The sequence below is a fragment of the Populus alba genome, chromosome 1 (genome assembly GCF_005239225.2).
Source record: "Populus alba chromosome 1, ASM523922v2, whole genome shotgun sequence".
NCBI classification, from domain to species: domain Eukaryota; kingdom Viridiplantae; phylum Streptophyta; class Magnoliopsida; order Malpighiales; family Salicaceae; genus Populus; species Populus alba.
In genome coordinates this window covers 51,450,620-51,468,267 of record NC_133284.1, presented here as the reverse complement: position 1 = coordinate 51,468,267, position 17,648 = coordinate 51,450,620, and the positions used below count along the sequence as shown (strand labels likewise).

Here is a 17,648-nt window from a genome sequence, read left to right as displayed (position 1 = left end):
TTCACAACTTCCATATATATAAGCAGTAACATGAATTTCATACATGTTTTCTACCATTCCAGTGTCATACAACAACTTTAATAAATTGAGATTGTAATGAACAAATCTTTTGTGCCAAAGAATGCTTTCATCAATCTTAGCACTAAACACATGTCCTTTAACAACATCAAGCTTCAAATAGAAGCTATTACCATCCATTTTGATTTTTGCTATCTCTTAATTATGTGTATCAATGATAAAGAAAAATTTCTCTTTAAAAGAGACTTCATAACCATTCCTGAGCATCTGTGCAACACTAAGGAGATTTTGATCTAGTTTTGGAATGTAAAGAACATTTGTGATGGTTTTAATACCTTTATTTGTGCTAACCACAACAGTGCCTTTCCCCTTAGCTTGCATAATATATCCATTTCCCAACTTGATCTTCGGTTAAACTGATCTATCAATAGAAGACAAGATTGATAGAAACTTAGACATGTGACTTGTGCAGCCACTGTCTATAAGCCATGTATTTAGTTCAGAAGTATTGCTAGCTTGTGATGCCATAAACAAATGATCTTCATCGTCTTTGCCTTCTTTAGATACATTTGCTTATTGTTTTATTTGTTGTTGTGATTGTTTCTTCTTGATTCTGCAAAATTTCTTACTATGACCCAGATTATTACAGAACATACACTGGAGAGAAGGTTTACCCTTAAACCAGTAATCTTTCTCAGTATGGTTAGTTCTTCTGCAATAAGGGTATGGTAAGAAAATCTGTCTTCTTGAAGGTGTACTTGTTTTCCTTTTAGAAAACTTGACAAGTTTGTTTCTTGACAGGTTACCATCACTTTTTCCTTTGTTGTTTGCTTGGAAAGCCCCTTCAATAGTCTCATCATCTCTCATATGAACCCTTTGCTCCTAAACATAAAGTTTTCTAATTAACTCTGCAATAATAAGATTTTGCAAATCGCAAGATTCTTCTATTGTAGAGATCTTAGCTTCAAACTTTTGTGGGACTGACATTATAAGTTTTTCTACTACCTTATGATCTTCAAATGTATTTCCAATAAGTCTCATTTGATTTACAACATCCATTAATCTGCTAGAGTAATCTTTGACAGATTCATTGTCTTTCATCTTCATCAACTCAAATTCCCTTTTAAATGCAAGAAGTTTAACTGCTTTGACTTTGTTGCTGCCTTCAAATTCAATTTGGAGCTTATCTCATACCTGTTTTGGTGTTTCTAGATTCATTATCTTTATGAAAATATGATCTACAAGTCCAGAATGTAGGTAGGTAATGGCTTTGTCCTTCTTGAGTTTTTCTTCTTCATGTGCTTTCATTTGAGCAATTGTAGGATTTGCATTCAATGGCGGTAGATCAAAATCAATCATCATAACATTCCATAAGCCTTGAGATCTTAGATAAAATCTCATTTTGACATCCCAAATATGATAGAGTTCATCACTAAGCATTGGAATTGCATATGCAATATTGCTTGAAGAAGACATTGATAAAAAAACAAAAGGGAAATAACTCACTAGTATTTATGCTCACCCTCTCAGTGTTTAGCACTTAGAATACTTGCCTCATCACCCTCTCTGTTTTTATCACTTAAAAGAAAGAAAATGCTTGCCTCACAGCCCGTAGGATTTATATGCTCTGATATCACTATTAGAAATATTTAGTTCTGGAAACTAAAGTTTAAGTATAGGAGAATCAAATTCAAGATAGCAGAGTTAAGTAGAAAGATCAATATATTTCATTAATTTCGAATGCCTATATATAGGCTTACATAGAACTTGGAATAAATTAAAACTCTTAACAAACTTGAGAGATTATTGAAATTGAAAATAACAAACTGCAACAGAATGTTATTACTGCAAATCTTAAAGAATCAAAACAGTAATATAAAATTCAAATAACATTACTATACTTAACTCTATGCTACTCAAGGCATAATCTCATAATTCTAACAGTTAGTACGGTTGGTTAGCACCCAAAGGAGGCTGATGGATATTGCAGTAAGTCCTGACCAAACATATACAACTGTTGATGTCCTCTCGTGTCTTCCCATAAGTCCTTTAGCAGAAGGATTGAGGTGGGCTAAGACCCAAAAACTGAAGAACACCCCTCCTAACAATTGGCCCCATTGTGGATTGGCACCATATATAGTCCTACAAACCCCAACAGCCATGTCAATCAAGTTAAGGATGATAACTGTGATTGGTGGTATCATCAGAAATGACCATTTGATAGTGTAGAGATCGGAGAAATCATCATCTTCACTACTGGCTGATTTCGATGTCAAAGTAAAAGAGATCTCAATTCCTACAATGACCTTTTGCAGTCCTTGAAGCACAGCAACTATGTGGGAGCTTGTACCACTGATCAACCAAAACTGCTCATTTCGCCACCAGTCTTGGAGTTTGATGCCTGCCCACTTGATTTCAAGACAGGCAAGCATGTTGTGTGTAATGGAAATGACTAGGAGGTACAGTAGGGATTATATGTTGATAGTCTTAACAATGAAGTGACCAGATAAAAGGGAAAATGCAGGAAGGAAATAGTAAGCTACAAGGAAAATGGAAGTAAAAGGGTATAGTCCAACATTGATGTAAGCAACTCTCTGCAAAAAATTCATCTTGGGGCCAGCTAGCAGAGCATTGTTGGGTGAGAAGAATATCTCAACAGAACCAGTAGCCCACCTCAGAACTTGGTGTAGCCTATCAGTGAGATTAATTGGTGCTGTAGAAAACTTTCTCATGATCTACAACTGGTCCCGAGTTGACCATCGAGTTGAGTGCTTTAAAAACTATGGTTATAACTAGGATGAAAGTTTCATTGCTTTTTTATTTGTGGTATTTTTGTTAATAATATAACAAATTTAATCTCTTTTCTTAAATAAAGAAGTAGATGCTATTCGATAGTTTCCTTTAAAAGATTTCAATATATTGCATCAGAATTTAGCAACATAGCCAATGTTTCAGAAACATTAGATATTGTATTCCAGAAATCTCAGTATCTGTAAATTTTGCATTAAAACTTGCCAAGCTTTCTTGTGCCCCACCTTTGTACTGCCAAGCAGGCCTTAAATTCTTTTCTTACGAGTAAAGCATCATCATGCTTGGTGATAAGAGCAGTGAAAGCTACTGCTTAGATTGACTTGCTATTTGGTACACATTAAACATGTTTAGCTTTCCCAAAACATCTAACCATAGTCTGTATTGCAATATCTTCATGATTATCTAGCCATGTTGAGGCTAGCCCCAATGAAATCCCAGTTTTCCATGTCAAGATTCTGTTCACGATTTGCACATATACAGACAAGTGGATCTTATCAAAATCAAACTTCATTAAGAAATCAAAATTCGAACATGAGAGGACACTAGATCATAAAAATCATCTGGACAACCCTCTGCCCAAACTCTTTCCTCAAACATGTTGTGTCTAAGAGCATGTTAAACTTGAAAAGGAGCAAAATATTTTTTAGATCATCATTATTCCATGCATTTAGCATGTGAAATATGTGCCCAAGTGAGTAAACACACACGCATACAAAAATAAAAATTCGTAGAAAAAGCCAAATGGTGTCATAAAAAAGGAAGGCGAATGTAGGACTACACTTGCAACATTGTCCGGCAAGCATAAATTTGTCTTTCGAATGTTAAAAAAAAAAAAAGTATAATTAGAAATTTAAAAAAATACTATTTGTACTAGTTTGAAAAATATTTGTAAAGAGTACTTCTGTTCTACTGCAAATAAAGAGTTTTTTCTCATATTATCAGAGTAAAAAAAAATTCATACAATTAGAAAATATTTCTCAATCCAACATGTGCAGTTTCACTTAATTTGTACTAGTTTGAAAAATATTTGTCATTATATTAATGTGGAAAAAACCTCTTTAATAAAGGGTTAAAAGAATGATCCCAAAACTATTTTTTTGATTTTTTTAAATTATCATGATAAATTAAAAATTTAGTGAAATAGCATAATTGAAAAAATAATTAGTAAAAAGGCATAATTTATAAATATCATGATTGAGAAATATCAAATTTATAACTTATTGTTATTCAAAATATATTAAATGAACAACAGAGGGGAGAAACAAAATCTTGAAAACACACCAAAACTCCGATTATGACACCACTTGTACCATCTTAAAAATATTGACGAAACAAATCTAATGACATAAAGAAAAATCACCTACTTGTTGCCAAAGACAAGTGATCCACTTGCCACATTTAAGCGACAAGTATGACCCACTCGAGTCATCATTGATGATCTTTTTTGGTGTCGTTTGATTCATCTTATCAACATCTTTTTGATATTATTGATGATGTCATTATCAGAACTTCAGTATATTTTCAAAATAACTTTTTTTTTCTCCTACCCATATAATATTTTTTTCATGTCATTATTATAAATAATTACAAGTTATAAATATTGTGTTTCCTAATCACGATATATGCAAATCATTTTATTTAAAAAAAAAAACAAGTGCTAATAAACAAAAATAACCTTATCTTTCCTTAAATTAAAAAGTCCCCTAGTTTTCTCTTCCTTTTTAAAGTTGGTAAAGTTATAAATGTTGCAATAAGTTTAAGTACTTGTACAAGCATGAATAGAAATAAATGTGTCCCTCATGTTACCCACATGAATTTTTTTATTATTGTTGTTGTTGTTGTTGTTGTTGTTGTTGTTATTTATTATTATTTAAGAACACATAGGGAGTTGTTATTATTATTTAAAGATTTATTTATTATAGTGCTCATGAATAGAAATCTAAAATCTAAAAATGTTAGTATATTAAGATTAAAAAAATTTTTAATAATAAATATATGTTGAACAAATTATTTAACCTGAAAGCCCTTCCATGAATGTGGAAGCTGAGGTGTTGTTTACTGTCTATCAAAAATAACAGTGTATTTTGACAATGTGGTAGTGGTTACTTTTTCAAATAACTTTTCGTGTTCAAATACATGTCAATGATATTTTTTTTATTTTTTAAAAATTATTTTTGACATTAGCACATCAAAACGATCCAAAACATATAAAATCGTATTAAATTTTAGTAATTTAATTTTTTGGGAACGCGGTTTACACATAGTTTTTCTATTTTATTTTTTTTATTTTTAAAATTATATTTGTTGATTTTTTTTAATATTTAGCTGATTGATAATTTAGTTTTGTAATTTTTTTTCTTTAAAACATTGTTAATTGCTATAGTATTTCTTTGCATGGTTTTTTTTTATGACTTTCTTCAAAATTATCTTTTTTTATTTTATATTTTAATATTGAACTGGTTAAAAATTACAGTTACAATATGTGAGAAAAGCACTCTAACTTTCCTCGAAAATTACAGTAGATTGCTATAGTGTTTTTTTTCACAAGATTTTTTTTTTTTGTTTTTGTTATGTTTTTTTTTTTTAAATTGTCTTTGTCAATTTTATTTTTAAATTTTAAGTTGATTAAGAATTGCAATTACAAGTAAATACAAGTTTTTTCGCACAAAACACTATGGATTGATACAGTTTTTCCTCACATGGTTTTTTTCCAGTTTCTTTTGTGTTTTCTTTTTTTTTGTAAATATTTTTCCAAAATTATCTTCGTTGATTTTATTTTTTTTAATATTAAGTTGGTTAGAATTTAACTTTGTAATAAAGCTTAATCATGTAGGGAAAAACACTATAGTTTTCCTAACAAAACATTGTGGATTGCTACAATGTCTCTCCACATGGTTTTTTTTTTTTATATATATAATTTTTTTCAATTTATCTTTGTCAATTTTATTTTTTTAAAATTGAATTGTTTGAGAATTACAATTACAAGTCATTACAAATAATGCTAAATCATGTGGGGAAGCACTGTACCTTTCATCACAAAATACTGTGAATTGCTATAGTGTTTCCAACATGATTTTTTTTTCTCTTTTTTTTGGTGTTTATTTTGTTATTTTTTTTTTCTAAAATTGTCTCTGTCGATTTGTTTTTTAATATTGAGATGATTAAGAATTTAGCTTTGTAATTTTTTTTTTAAACACTGTGAATTGTTATAGTGTTTTTCCATATAAGTTTTTTCCAAAATTATCTTTGTCGATTTTTTTTTTTAATATTCAGTTGGTTAAAAAATTATAATTACAATAAAACTAAATCATATAAAGAAAATATTGTAGTTTTTCTCACAAAACATTGTGGATTGCTACAATATTTATCTAAATGGTTTTTTATTTTATTTTATTGGGGAAAGCAATATAGTTTTCTTCACAAAACATTGTCAATTGCTACAATGTTTTTTCTCATGGGTTTTTTTCCTTCCAAAATTATCTTTGTTGGTTTTTTTTTTAATATTAAGTTGGTAGAGAATTTAGCTTTGTAATTTTTTTTTGCATTTTATTAACAAAAAAACTAAATCATGTGACAAAAGCACCTTATCATTCCTCACAAAATACTGTAGATTGTTACAAATCATTTTATTCAGTTTCTAAGTTTTTGATCACCAACATAACTTTTTTTTCCGTCATGAAATATTTGTTCAACCATACCTTTAGTTTCTATTACTTATCTAACGCTGGTTCACAATTATAATACTATCAGGTGCATTTATTTTATAAGCCCGCGGCAGCGCGCGGACATGTTATCTTGTTATTATTATTTAAGAACACGTAGGGAGTTGTTGTTATTATTTAAAGATTTATTTATTATAGTGCTCATTTATAAGGAATCTAAAATCTAAAAATGTTAGTATATTAAGATTAAGATTTTTTTTAATAATAAATATGTGTTGAATAAATTATTTAATTAACCTGAAAGCCCTTCCATGGATGTGGAAGCTGAGGTGTTGTTTACTGTCTACCAAAATAAATAAATAAATAAATAAAATGGAGGTGCCTTCCTTTTTAAGATTGAAGATGGTTCCTAGCCCTTAACTCACAGCCTTCTGGAGAAAGTAAGAGATTCTACACTTTTATCACTGGTCGCCTAGCAGATGGTTATTTAAAGAGAGTTTCTTGAATGGAGCCATTGTTGAATCCTATTGACTTTGACTTATGAACACTGATAGTGGTTATGGCTAACATAATTAGTAAAATTATTTGGCATTATTTTAAGTGACTTTAAATAGAATTCCTCTGATATTTATTGATGAGAAAAATATTTATTATTGATGAGAAAAATATAGGAAATATATTTTCCAAGGAAAAAAAAAAAGCCCCACGTATTAGTAGATAAATTTAGAGTGATTAATTGAACCCAATATGCAGAGAGTATGAGGAGAATAATTATGTTAAAAATTCTTGTCAAACTCTCTGCATGTTGGGTTCAATTAATCAAATTTGACAAATAATTTGTCACTTCTAGTGAGAAAAATTAGGTTGCAAATATTTTGATACCAAAAATCTGTTTTAAAACTTGTTTTTGTTTAAAAACACCTCAAAATATTATAAAAACTTTAATAAATAGATATCGAAGCTTAAAACACCCTTTACTCACTTTTAAAAACCTAAAATCAAGGCCAGTAAAAAAAAAAAAAAAAAAAAATTAATTATTAGGTCCTAATCTACGTTTGTTATATGTTATTGGAAAGAAACCACCTTCATTTAAATTCTCTTTAATCTATTAACATTAAATTTAACTATATTAATGGTTTGAATGTGGTCGATCAAACATTTTTTATCTTTTTATCTTTTTGAGTACCTTAACATTAGAAATCAAACCATAAAAAAATAAAGTTATGGATTAAAACTAAAAAAATCTAAAATAACAATAACTAAATTTGTATAATTCAAAACTTTAGGGATGAAATTGATTTTTTATGAACTTTATTTTTTTTTTTTGTGTTAAGTCTCATCCTTATTCTTTCAAATTTATCTTGATAATAAATTTACATTGTATTTTATAAAATACATTTTAATTTAATATTAAAAATACTCCATAACATCACATTATATTCCCAAAACCATGGAACATAATTTGAAAGGTATAATTAAATGTGATTACCAATTTGAAAGGAAAAAAAATTAGAGGCCAAGCATAAAAACAATTTGCTATAAACAATGACGTGAACAATGCCTATCTATTTTAGTTTATTTGTTAGTGTTAATAATGGGTGAAAGGGTTTGCGGGCTGGACTATTCCAAAGCTGGTTAGCCCAAACTAAAGAAGAAGAAAAACTGGTTAGCCCAAGTATGGTCAAGTCTGGACTGGGCAAGTTTGGTAGCCCAAGCCCTTCCAGCCCAAGCCCAGGCATCGTGATACTTCCTAGTACTTTCGCTACTTCATGTATTATAAAATTATTTTTGTAATAAGAGCTTCGAAAAACTCTTTTTTTTTTCTTTTCTCTTTTTATATCACTGATCATGTACCTCTCACGTGTTGTCTCACTTGGTAAAGCTTTTCTTCTCATATTTTCTTAATTACGAAGAATGTTGTAAGGAAAAACATTTAATATATTAATCAAAATCTTGATAATCTATTTATATGATCATTTTAAAAATAATTTAATTTAAATATGTAAAAATATATTTTAAAATTCAAAACATCTATATCTTTTCTTTCAATTTATGCAACGTATTTTATCGATAGTGGTCTGATTTGTTATCAGTAGACTTTTTTTTTTTGTTATTTCTTTTCTCTATCAAAAATTGTACTTTAATTCTTTTGGTTACTGGTATTTCAACTCTAGCCTCTATTATTTTAATTTTTTATTTTTTATTCGGGTACTTGTGTAGAATATTTTTTTTAATTTTATTCTTGAATCTCAATTTACCAAATATTATATTCTCCAATTAGGTTCTCATTCTTTGGATTTTTAATTTTTTTTTCCTTAACTATTTTATAAAAGTTTTATTGGTTTTTCAATTTTATCATGCAATTCAAATTGATGATATTATATTTTTCAATTTGTTTGTCATTGCTTTGATTTCTAATTTTTCTTACTAGTTTTTTTGTAAAAGTTATTATATTTTTCAATTTCACCCTTTTAATTACAAAATTATTTTAATTTTTTATGTTAATTTTAATCCTCATTCTTTTTAGTTCTTTTTTCTTTTACTAATTTTTTTTTTCAATTTCACCATTTATTTAAATATAAAATTTATTTTTATTTTAGTTTTGATTCTCTTTCTTTTAATTTCTATTTTTTCAAATCCTTCTATATAATTGAACTTTTTTACTCAATTCAATCCTTCAATATATGATTGAATAAGAATTATACTTTATAATTTTTTCAGATTGGTTGTTTCAAGTTTAATGATTCAAGTCACGGATTTGAAAAAGTTAACATGATTTAAAAAAAAAATTATTTCTTTTTATTTTTTTGTTAGGTTACTTTAATCACATGATTTTGACAACGAATTTAATAAGATATCTTAAGTTAACTTGGCTCTAATTAACATGATTATACATTTGTTACGGCTAGTTTTTCATTTTTTTTATCCCATTTCAAAACTTAAACATCATTTTTTTCCATAAAAGTAATCTGTTTTCACAGTGAAATACGAGCATAATTACAAACTACATCAACGGTCATTAAAAAAAAAAAAAAAAAAAAGTGAACTGTAATCATGGAATGGTGACTAACATTGACGAGAAATCATTGAATTCTAGCTATAAAAACGACTGTCCACTTTGATTGTTTTATTGGACAATGCGTCACCTTGCTTTGTTTGAACTACAAGCATTGTGTAAAAAGGATAAAAAGACAGCCGAGACGGTCAGGCCATGTGAACAGCATGGATGGACAACAAAAGACAATAATTTTTCAATTAAAGCAAGAAAAAAAGTGCTAAATAAAGAGGTAAATCCTCAAGTTCCTTTTTTTTTTTTTTTTTGAAAAAAAATATATTCTAACGGGCTTGGATTCTTAATGAAGCAGCAATTTCAAATCCTTTAGCTCCTGAATGTTTGGTGTTATGTTTTAAAAATATTTTTCAAAATTTTAAATTTTTTAAATTTATTTCTTTACTTTAAAATAATATATTTTTTTGGTGTTTTCAGATTATTTTAATGTTCTATTATTAAAAATAATTTAAAAAAAATAAAAAAAATATTATTTTAATATATTTTTAAATAAAAAGTATTTTGAAAAGTAATCATAACCAAACTCCTAAATACACTTGAATATGTCTTGACTTTTTTTCAAAATATTTTATATGTATAAAAAAAATATTAATTTAAACCAAAAACTTTATGTGACAGTGTCATTAAATATAACTTTTCTCCAATCATACAAATACAAGAGCAGCCCATTGGAGATTCTTGTCAATGAAGGCATCAAATTAATGACATAAGGGTTAGGTTAATTTACATGATTGCTCGAATCATTAACATATTTTTATCGTAATGGCATCATAACTTGATGGCTACGCTTTTGCCTTCACTCCAATCATACAAATTCTTCGATTTCAATGATATGGGTCCATGAATAAATTATGAAAAACACAATGACGGTGTACATCTAAAACATATAGGGTTCCTTCTTCTTCTTCTTTTTCCCAAGTTTTTTTCTAGCCTAATTACATTAAATTAGGCTTTAAATTATAGTACAAATCCCAAATTGTTTCTTTCTTTTTTGGGTGTTTTTATTTCTTTTTTTTTTTTTTAATGTGGGGTTCTTACTTATTCTTTTTCAATCTTATCTTTTGATTTTTGATTTATTTTGAATTGGTTTTTAATCTTATAATGAAATAAAATAAAAATTAATTAAACCCAGTGAATTTCATTACTCGATTTGCAGATTTGATAGACTAACATAGGTTAATCTAGCTGTGAATAGACTTTATATATTTAGATAAAAACATAAGTATTTTATAGACTTTAGATTTTACTTAGAGTCACTTTTCCAATAAAACCTATCATAAAATCAAGAATTTAAATATAAAATAACATCTCTTGAAACAATCAATAATAGCATGATATAAGTACAGTTATTAAACCCAATTTAACTATGTTTGTTAGCTTAGAGTATGATCTTAATCATATTTCAATTCGAATCATTTTGAATACTCACTCTATTAAATTTTAATTATTTAACAAGCTAATTTATGATTTAATTAACTCGATGAAATCTAGAAAAGACTCGACTGAATCAATTTTAAAAGATCATAAAAATAAGAACCGAAACAACTTCATTTGAGATAAAATAAAAAGCCCCGATCCACGTGATAATCCCCACAAACCTTACAATTCCCGAGCAATATCCAACAACAATGGACATGGGTATGGGTAGGCAACATGTTACCGAGGAATAGAAGAATAGGAAAGATCCAGTCAGTAACCGAAAGGCACTAAAGAATACTTTCCATTTGCTTTGCTTTGCCAGCCATGTTATCTTCTTCCATCCTTCCTCTCCTTTCTGTGTTCTTTGCTCTTTGGGAAGAACAAAAACAAGCCAAGGAAAATGGAGAAAAAGCTATTTGTTTTAGCTGAAAAAGACTCGCCATTTCAGAATGTTATGCATGTGAGGCCTGTCGGTCAAGCACTCTTTGGACCCACACCCTCCCTTCCTTCCTTCCTTCACAGTATCTATCAAATCATTTTGTCATACACAGTGTATTATTCCCTTGGTTTTAGGTGAAAATTTTTAGTTTGGTTTGATTTTTATTTAAAAAATAACTAAAATAATTTTTTTAAAAAATATAAATCAGTTTAAATCGATCAATTTCAGTTCAGTTCAGTTATTTTAGAATAAAAATCAAAACTCAACCAACTTGTTTTGATTCTGTTCGGTTTAGTTTTGGTTTAGTTCGGTTATTTTATATTAAAAACTAAAAACTATATTATTATTTTGGGTTTATTTTTTGTAATTTTTAATGGGTTTGTTTTTGTTTGGCTCAAGGTTTTTGGTTTGACTCGGTTTTTTTGGTTTTTTTTTATTAATTTGGGTTCGGTTTTGTTTTTTCAGTTTGCAGGTTTATAACAATCAAAATTGAACTGGTCAGTTTTTTTAAAATATTTTTATCGGTTTAATTTTATTTTTTTTTTTTCTCAAATCAGTTTTTTGAATTTTTTTTTTAGTTTTCTCTATTTAATAGGTGTTTCAGCTTTTTTGCTCATCTCTATTTGGTTTTGGACAAACATCAAACTAGTCCCCGGAATATCTTCCTATCATCAATTAGGTACTACAACTCTCTCAATTGCATCTCCAGAACTTTAATGATTTCAATAGGGCTCCTCATACAAAAGTGAGTGCGACTTTTCTTAAACCCAATAATTATACTAAACAAAACTTTCATCTTTGTTTGTGTTACAATTTAAAATTGGATATTTTTTAATTGAATCAAAGTTTTATTATTTGGTAATTTAAAATACATATTATTTTAAAATGTTGAGTTGAACAACCATTTGCGTGAATCGGCCTTATCAATCTATGCTGGAGTTGTTCATCCAAAGTACATATTTTTATTTCTAAAAGAAAAGTATATATTTTGGATATTAACTGTAAAAATATCCTCAAATCAATTTTCGCACATTGAGAAAATTATTCCCCTGTTGAGTCCTAAGCAAATTATTAACATTTAAACTAGTATAGCAAGGCTAAAAAATGGCTTTTTATGAAATTAGACATGTTGCAAGTGTGCTTTAAACAAAATTTGAGTGATTGTAGTAAAACCTAACATGTTCAACCTTTAGTTTTTATGAAGATATTAATTTATAAAAAAATAATTTTTATGATTTTTTTTTAAGAATTAGTTAGGTATTTTGCTTATCAACCTTGTTTTTTTAAATTTTTTTTTAAGAAAAAAATCAGCAAAAAATAATTTTAATATATATATATATAAAATATATATATATATATATTTTTAAAAAAAAAAGTCAATCATGAAAAAGAAAAAAAAAACAAACATGTCAAAAAAAAATATTAGTATAATAAAAATAAAAGGTGTGGGGAAAGCTATAGACAAATGAATCTTCTTTCATATAGCGGATAAACAGTTTTGCGATGAGTGCTATCTCAAACCGACCAGAAAGCTATGCTTTGCGGTGCAGCTGAGAGATGGCTTTCCCCACCTTTTAGAGTATTGTTAATGGAGATATGAATTTTATATAAAAAAAATTTTTTAATGATTTTTTTTAAGAATTAGTTTGGTATTTTGTTTATCAACTTGTCTTTGTAGATAAAAATAAAAGAACATGTTGAAAATATTAAAAAATAATGTTTTTTCAACTTTTTTTTATAAAAAAAAAATTGGTTGATAAACAAAACCAAACAAAATCTAAATTCAAACTTATATGATAATACGAAGAATATATCCATTTATCATCTAGGCTAAACCTTACTCATTTATCATTCAAACCAAGACTTCAAGGTTGCAATGCACATATTTATACAATAAAACAAGAATCTAATTACTCATTTATCATTCACACTAAGACTTCAAGGGTCTAATACACATATTTATTACAATAAAACAAGAATCTGATTAAAGAATCTTTTAAAGGTTGGGAATTATATCATGTGATTGTTTGATATTGTGATATATAATATTTTTTATACTTGAAAATGTATTAAAAATATTTTTTTTTAGATTTTCTATATTAGTATATTAAAATTATTTAAAAAATACAAAAAAATATTAGTTTAAAATTTTATTAAAATAAATACATTTTTAAGAATAGAAAACTATATAACTAATTTGTGGCTTCCTCTTTGATTTTTTGCCCTTCAAGGACAAAATCCTTAACATTTATCGTCGCCCCTAAATTGCCCACTATATAACAAGCTACTTGGACGTTAACTCCACCAGGACCACCACTGTCTCGCAATCGTAAGCCAGGGTTGCACACTCACTCTCCACACAAAAAACCAAGAGCTAAAGGTCCAATCTTTCGGCCATCCCTGACTCACCAAGCCCATTGCTTTCACGGTTGCGTGCCACCCTAACCTCTGTCTCTTTCACTCGCTGATTAGGACTAAAATCTCTAGATATTTTTGTGGTTTGCCCTCAAAAAACAGTTTTGAACTAGCTTCTTGCATCAGGATTTCAAGCCCTTTTGAGCTCACTCGACCACTCTGGCGAAGTATGGAGCACAGTAGATTCTACTACCATGTTTCACTCATCCTTTCCATTTCAGGTACTTTCTCTTAGATCCCATGTTTCTTAAAGGTTTCAATGCCTTCTTGTTTTTGAAATGAGAACTAAAGCTTGCTTTTTTATATGCAGGTTTTGTGTTTCCTGTCATGGTGGGTTCTATTGGGATAAATTATGGTCAGATTGCAAACAACCTTCCAACACCAGACAATGTAATCCCTTTAGTGAAATCAATTGGGGCAACAAAAGTGAAACTTTACGATGCAGATCCAAGAGTGCTTAAAGCATTTGCTAATACAGGGGTGGAATTCATAGTTGGTCTTGGAAATGAGTATTTGTCAAAGATGAGAGATCCAGATAAAGCACAAGCTTGGGTAAAAGCGAATGTTCAAGCTTATTTACCAGCTACAAAAATCACTTGCATCACAATTGGTAATGAAATCCTAACCTTTAATGACACAAGTCTAACAGACAATCTCCTTCCTGCAATGCAAGGCATTCAGACAGCTTTAGTGAATTTGGGACTTGATAAGCAAGTCTCGGTTACTACTGCTCATTCTTTGGCAGTTCTAGAAGTGTCATTTCCACCTTCAGCTGGATCTTTTCGAAAAGATCTAGTGGGGAGCATCACCCCCATATTGAATTTCCATGCCAAGACTAATTCACCATTTTTAATCAATGCGTATCCCTTTTTTCGCATTCAAGTCTAACCCCAAACAAGTTTCTTTAGATTTTGTGTTGTTTCAGCCAAATCAAGGGGTTGTTGATCCGAAAAGCAACTTCCATTATGATAATATGCTGTTTGCTCAAATTGATGCTGTGTATTCTGCATTAGCAAGTTTAGGATACAGTAAGGTGCCAGTTCACATATCAGAAACTGGCTGGCCATCAAAAGGTGATGAAGATGAAGTAGGAGCAACCCTCGAAAATGCTAAGAAATATAACGGGAACTTGTTTAAGACAATTTGTCAAAGGAAGGGAACTCCAATGAGGCCTAATACAGATTTGAACATTTATGTTTTTGCTTTGTTTAATGAAAACATGAAGCCTGGACCAACTTCTGAGAGGAATTATGGGTTGTTTAAGCCTGATGGATCGCCAGCTTATTTGCTTGGAATTAATGGAACTGATGCTATTAGCACTAACTCCACCCCCACCACTGCCGCCACCACCACCACCACTCCTGCACCACGGTCGCCGGAGAGTACTTCAACTGGGTATTTGTCAATTTCTGCTGCTGTAAAGGTAATGTTCTGGTGCTTTTACTTTCGGTTCTTTTGTTGTTGTTGTTGTTGTTGTTGTTGTTGTTTTGTGTACCTAACTTGGGAAAGTGTTGTCGTTTGTGGCATGGTATGATTAACGCGTGAAGATAGAATGATGAAGTGTGGTTCAATATGATTGGTTACTGCTGTTTTCATTTAATCAATGATAAGGTAGTTTATTAGAATTAATTTGGCTAGCAAAGTCCTTTATTATACAAGTAGCCCTAGTAGTTAAGTTTTGTTATCTATTAGGTTGTCATTGATTAGGACCGGAGTCTAATCTGAAGCCAGCGTGAATTAAGCACCGATGGTGACAACGGTTGAAAACCGTGTCGGCTCACATGGTGTAGATTAGATGAGAAATATGCTGTAGATAGCTTCAGCAACTTTCACATGCTTAGAGCAGGTTTTTTGGCGTTAGTTGCAATTGAAGCATTCGGATTGGGCGCCCTTCTTGCATGCTAGGCACATGAATAAGAACACGCACAGTACAGATGCACAAACTGGTTCTGACATCTTGATATGAAATGTTAGCAAGCCATTCAATCCAATTACTTTCGATTTGTTCATGTCTGGATCTACTATAAGTTAAACAATCATGTTGTGAACTAGCTGTGATGGCCAACAAACGTAATTCCAGAAACTAAGAGACTATTGATATATCCACTATAAGATTGTTTTAGTGTTTTCCATAAAGAGTGTCAACTCATTGATTAGCATCTTGCTGTTGTCTTTTCTTGCAGGGAAGATGGAGCAGTTGCATAGGCCAGCTACTGTTTCCATTGCTGTTGTGGAGCTGCTTGGCCTTTAGACTAGCATTTTGAATCGTGCTTTGCTTTCCAAGCCCTTGGTAAAAAAAAAAAAAAAAAAAGAATCAGCCGTTAAAGCAAAAATGGATGGAAAGCAGGGATTTGGAGAGAATAAGAGGCAACTTCGTAGCTAGGGAAAGGTGAAGTTCTGTTCCTTTGCTTGTACACTGCAAAATGCAAAGCATCATTCTTTATCATTAGTTGACTACCACGAGCGCACAGAGTGCTAATCTTGTTGGGATAAATTCCATTCCCAATGAGCCCTAATAGCTCCTCAGCTGGGCCCTCGCTACCCACTTTTATTGATATTTTCTTTAGCTATTACTGCCACAATTGCTGGTAGAAATTTCCCATGGGCCATTGCATGGGTCCTTCACCAACTTTTTTTTTTATTGATCGTCGTTGCATTTGTTGGAGGGTGAGCTAGCTCATAGGTGTTGCTGATAATTAGGGTTACTTTCTACTCTTTTTAGTAGGCAACGAATTTTTCATTTTTAACTTTTTGCTTTTCTCTTTTACAGGGGATGATGTTTCCATGCCTCATTAATTTTAGTTTGCTAGGTTTGCTGATGGAGTTTGGTAGATCAGGGAGAGAGAAAGAGTGGACTGCATTTGTTGCTTCAGATAGACTACTGATGATTAATTTGCTGTAGTTGTATTCCATCTCCTTTATTTAGTGTGTGAAATGAGTATTTATTAAATTTTTTATGCCTAGAAGATCATCTTTTTATTCCTAAAATATTCTTGATGTCGTAAGATCATTAAAAACCTAACAAAAAAAACCAAGTGGATCAATCTCTTATTCGATCGGATCCTAGGTTTCCTAGATCAATCTGTGCTATAATAGTGAAGAGAAATGGTCAGCAATGCTCTTCTTCATGTTCCTGTTACTAGCTGATGACACCCACAACGCACGATAATGACAGCATAATCAATCAGATTTGGATCCCATAAGGCAGATATTTAAGGTCTTTTGAAGGTTAAAAAAAAAATTATATGATAATTTTGTAATATACTAAAAGGGCTTAGTATCCTTGTTACTGTTTACATAAATATTAAGTATTGTAGATTGAAGCAGTGTAATAACAACCCAACACTTGACACAAAGAGTTACAATGGTAGAGGGGGAGGGATGAGATTGTCTTTTTTGTTGGGGTGAATTTTGTATTAAAAGGACGGTTGGGGAGAAAATTATCAGTATAAATTTAGATGGGGTTGCAGGCCATGGGAAGCGGACACTTGGCGCTAGCGTTGCCCATGCAAGGACAGCTGGCGCTGCTGCTGACCGGCCCTTACGCGGGGCAAACCAAGGACCACATGGTGCATGGGCGACCTTGCCCTTGCGCAAGGCAAACCTGAGCACCACCTGGCGCTTGAGCGGCTCAAGTACACATGGTAGATCTCGACGCCATCTGGTTCTTGGATCTTGATAAAGGCTTAGTGCCCTTGTTACTGTTTACATAAATATTAAACAATGTGGATTGGAGCAGTGTAATGACAGCTCAACAAACACAAAGAGTTGCAATGGTAGTGGAGGAGGGATTGAGTTGTTTTTTTTGCTGGGG

The 17,648-nt window shown here is 30.4% G+C and overlaps 1 protein-coding gene and 1 pseudogene across 1 annotated transcript; one reads left to right on the top strand and one right to left on the bottom strand.

Moving 5' to 3' along the window:
* Nucleotides 1–1,955: 1,955 nt before the first annotated feature.
* LOC118042460 (cellulose synthase-like protein D2) lies at nucleotides 1,956–2,750 on the bottom strand (annotated as a pseudogene).
* A 10,966-nt stretch (nucleotides 2,751–13,716) lies between these two features.
* LOC118042477 (glucan endo-1,3-beta-glucosidase 11-like) lies at nucleotides 13,717–16,800 on the top strand. Its single transcript, XM_035050165.2, is given in 5 exon segments — nucleotides 13,717–14,055; nucleotides 14,145–14,698; nucleotides 14,700–15,257; nucleotides 16,018–16,223; nucleotides 16,605–16,800. Coding segments are annotated over 4 exon segments (1,245 nt in total). The 5' UTR covers nucleotides 13,717–14,003; the 3' UTR covers nucleotides 16,099–16,223; nucleotides 16,605–16,800.
* The last annotated feature ends 848 nt before the right edge of the window (nucleotides 16,801–17,648 follow it).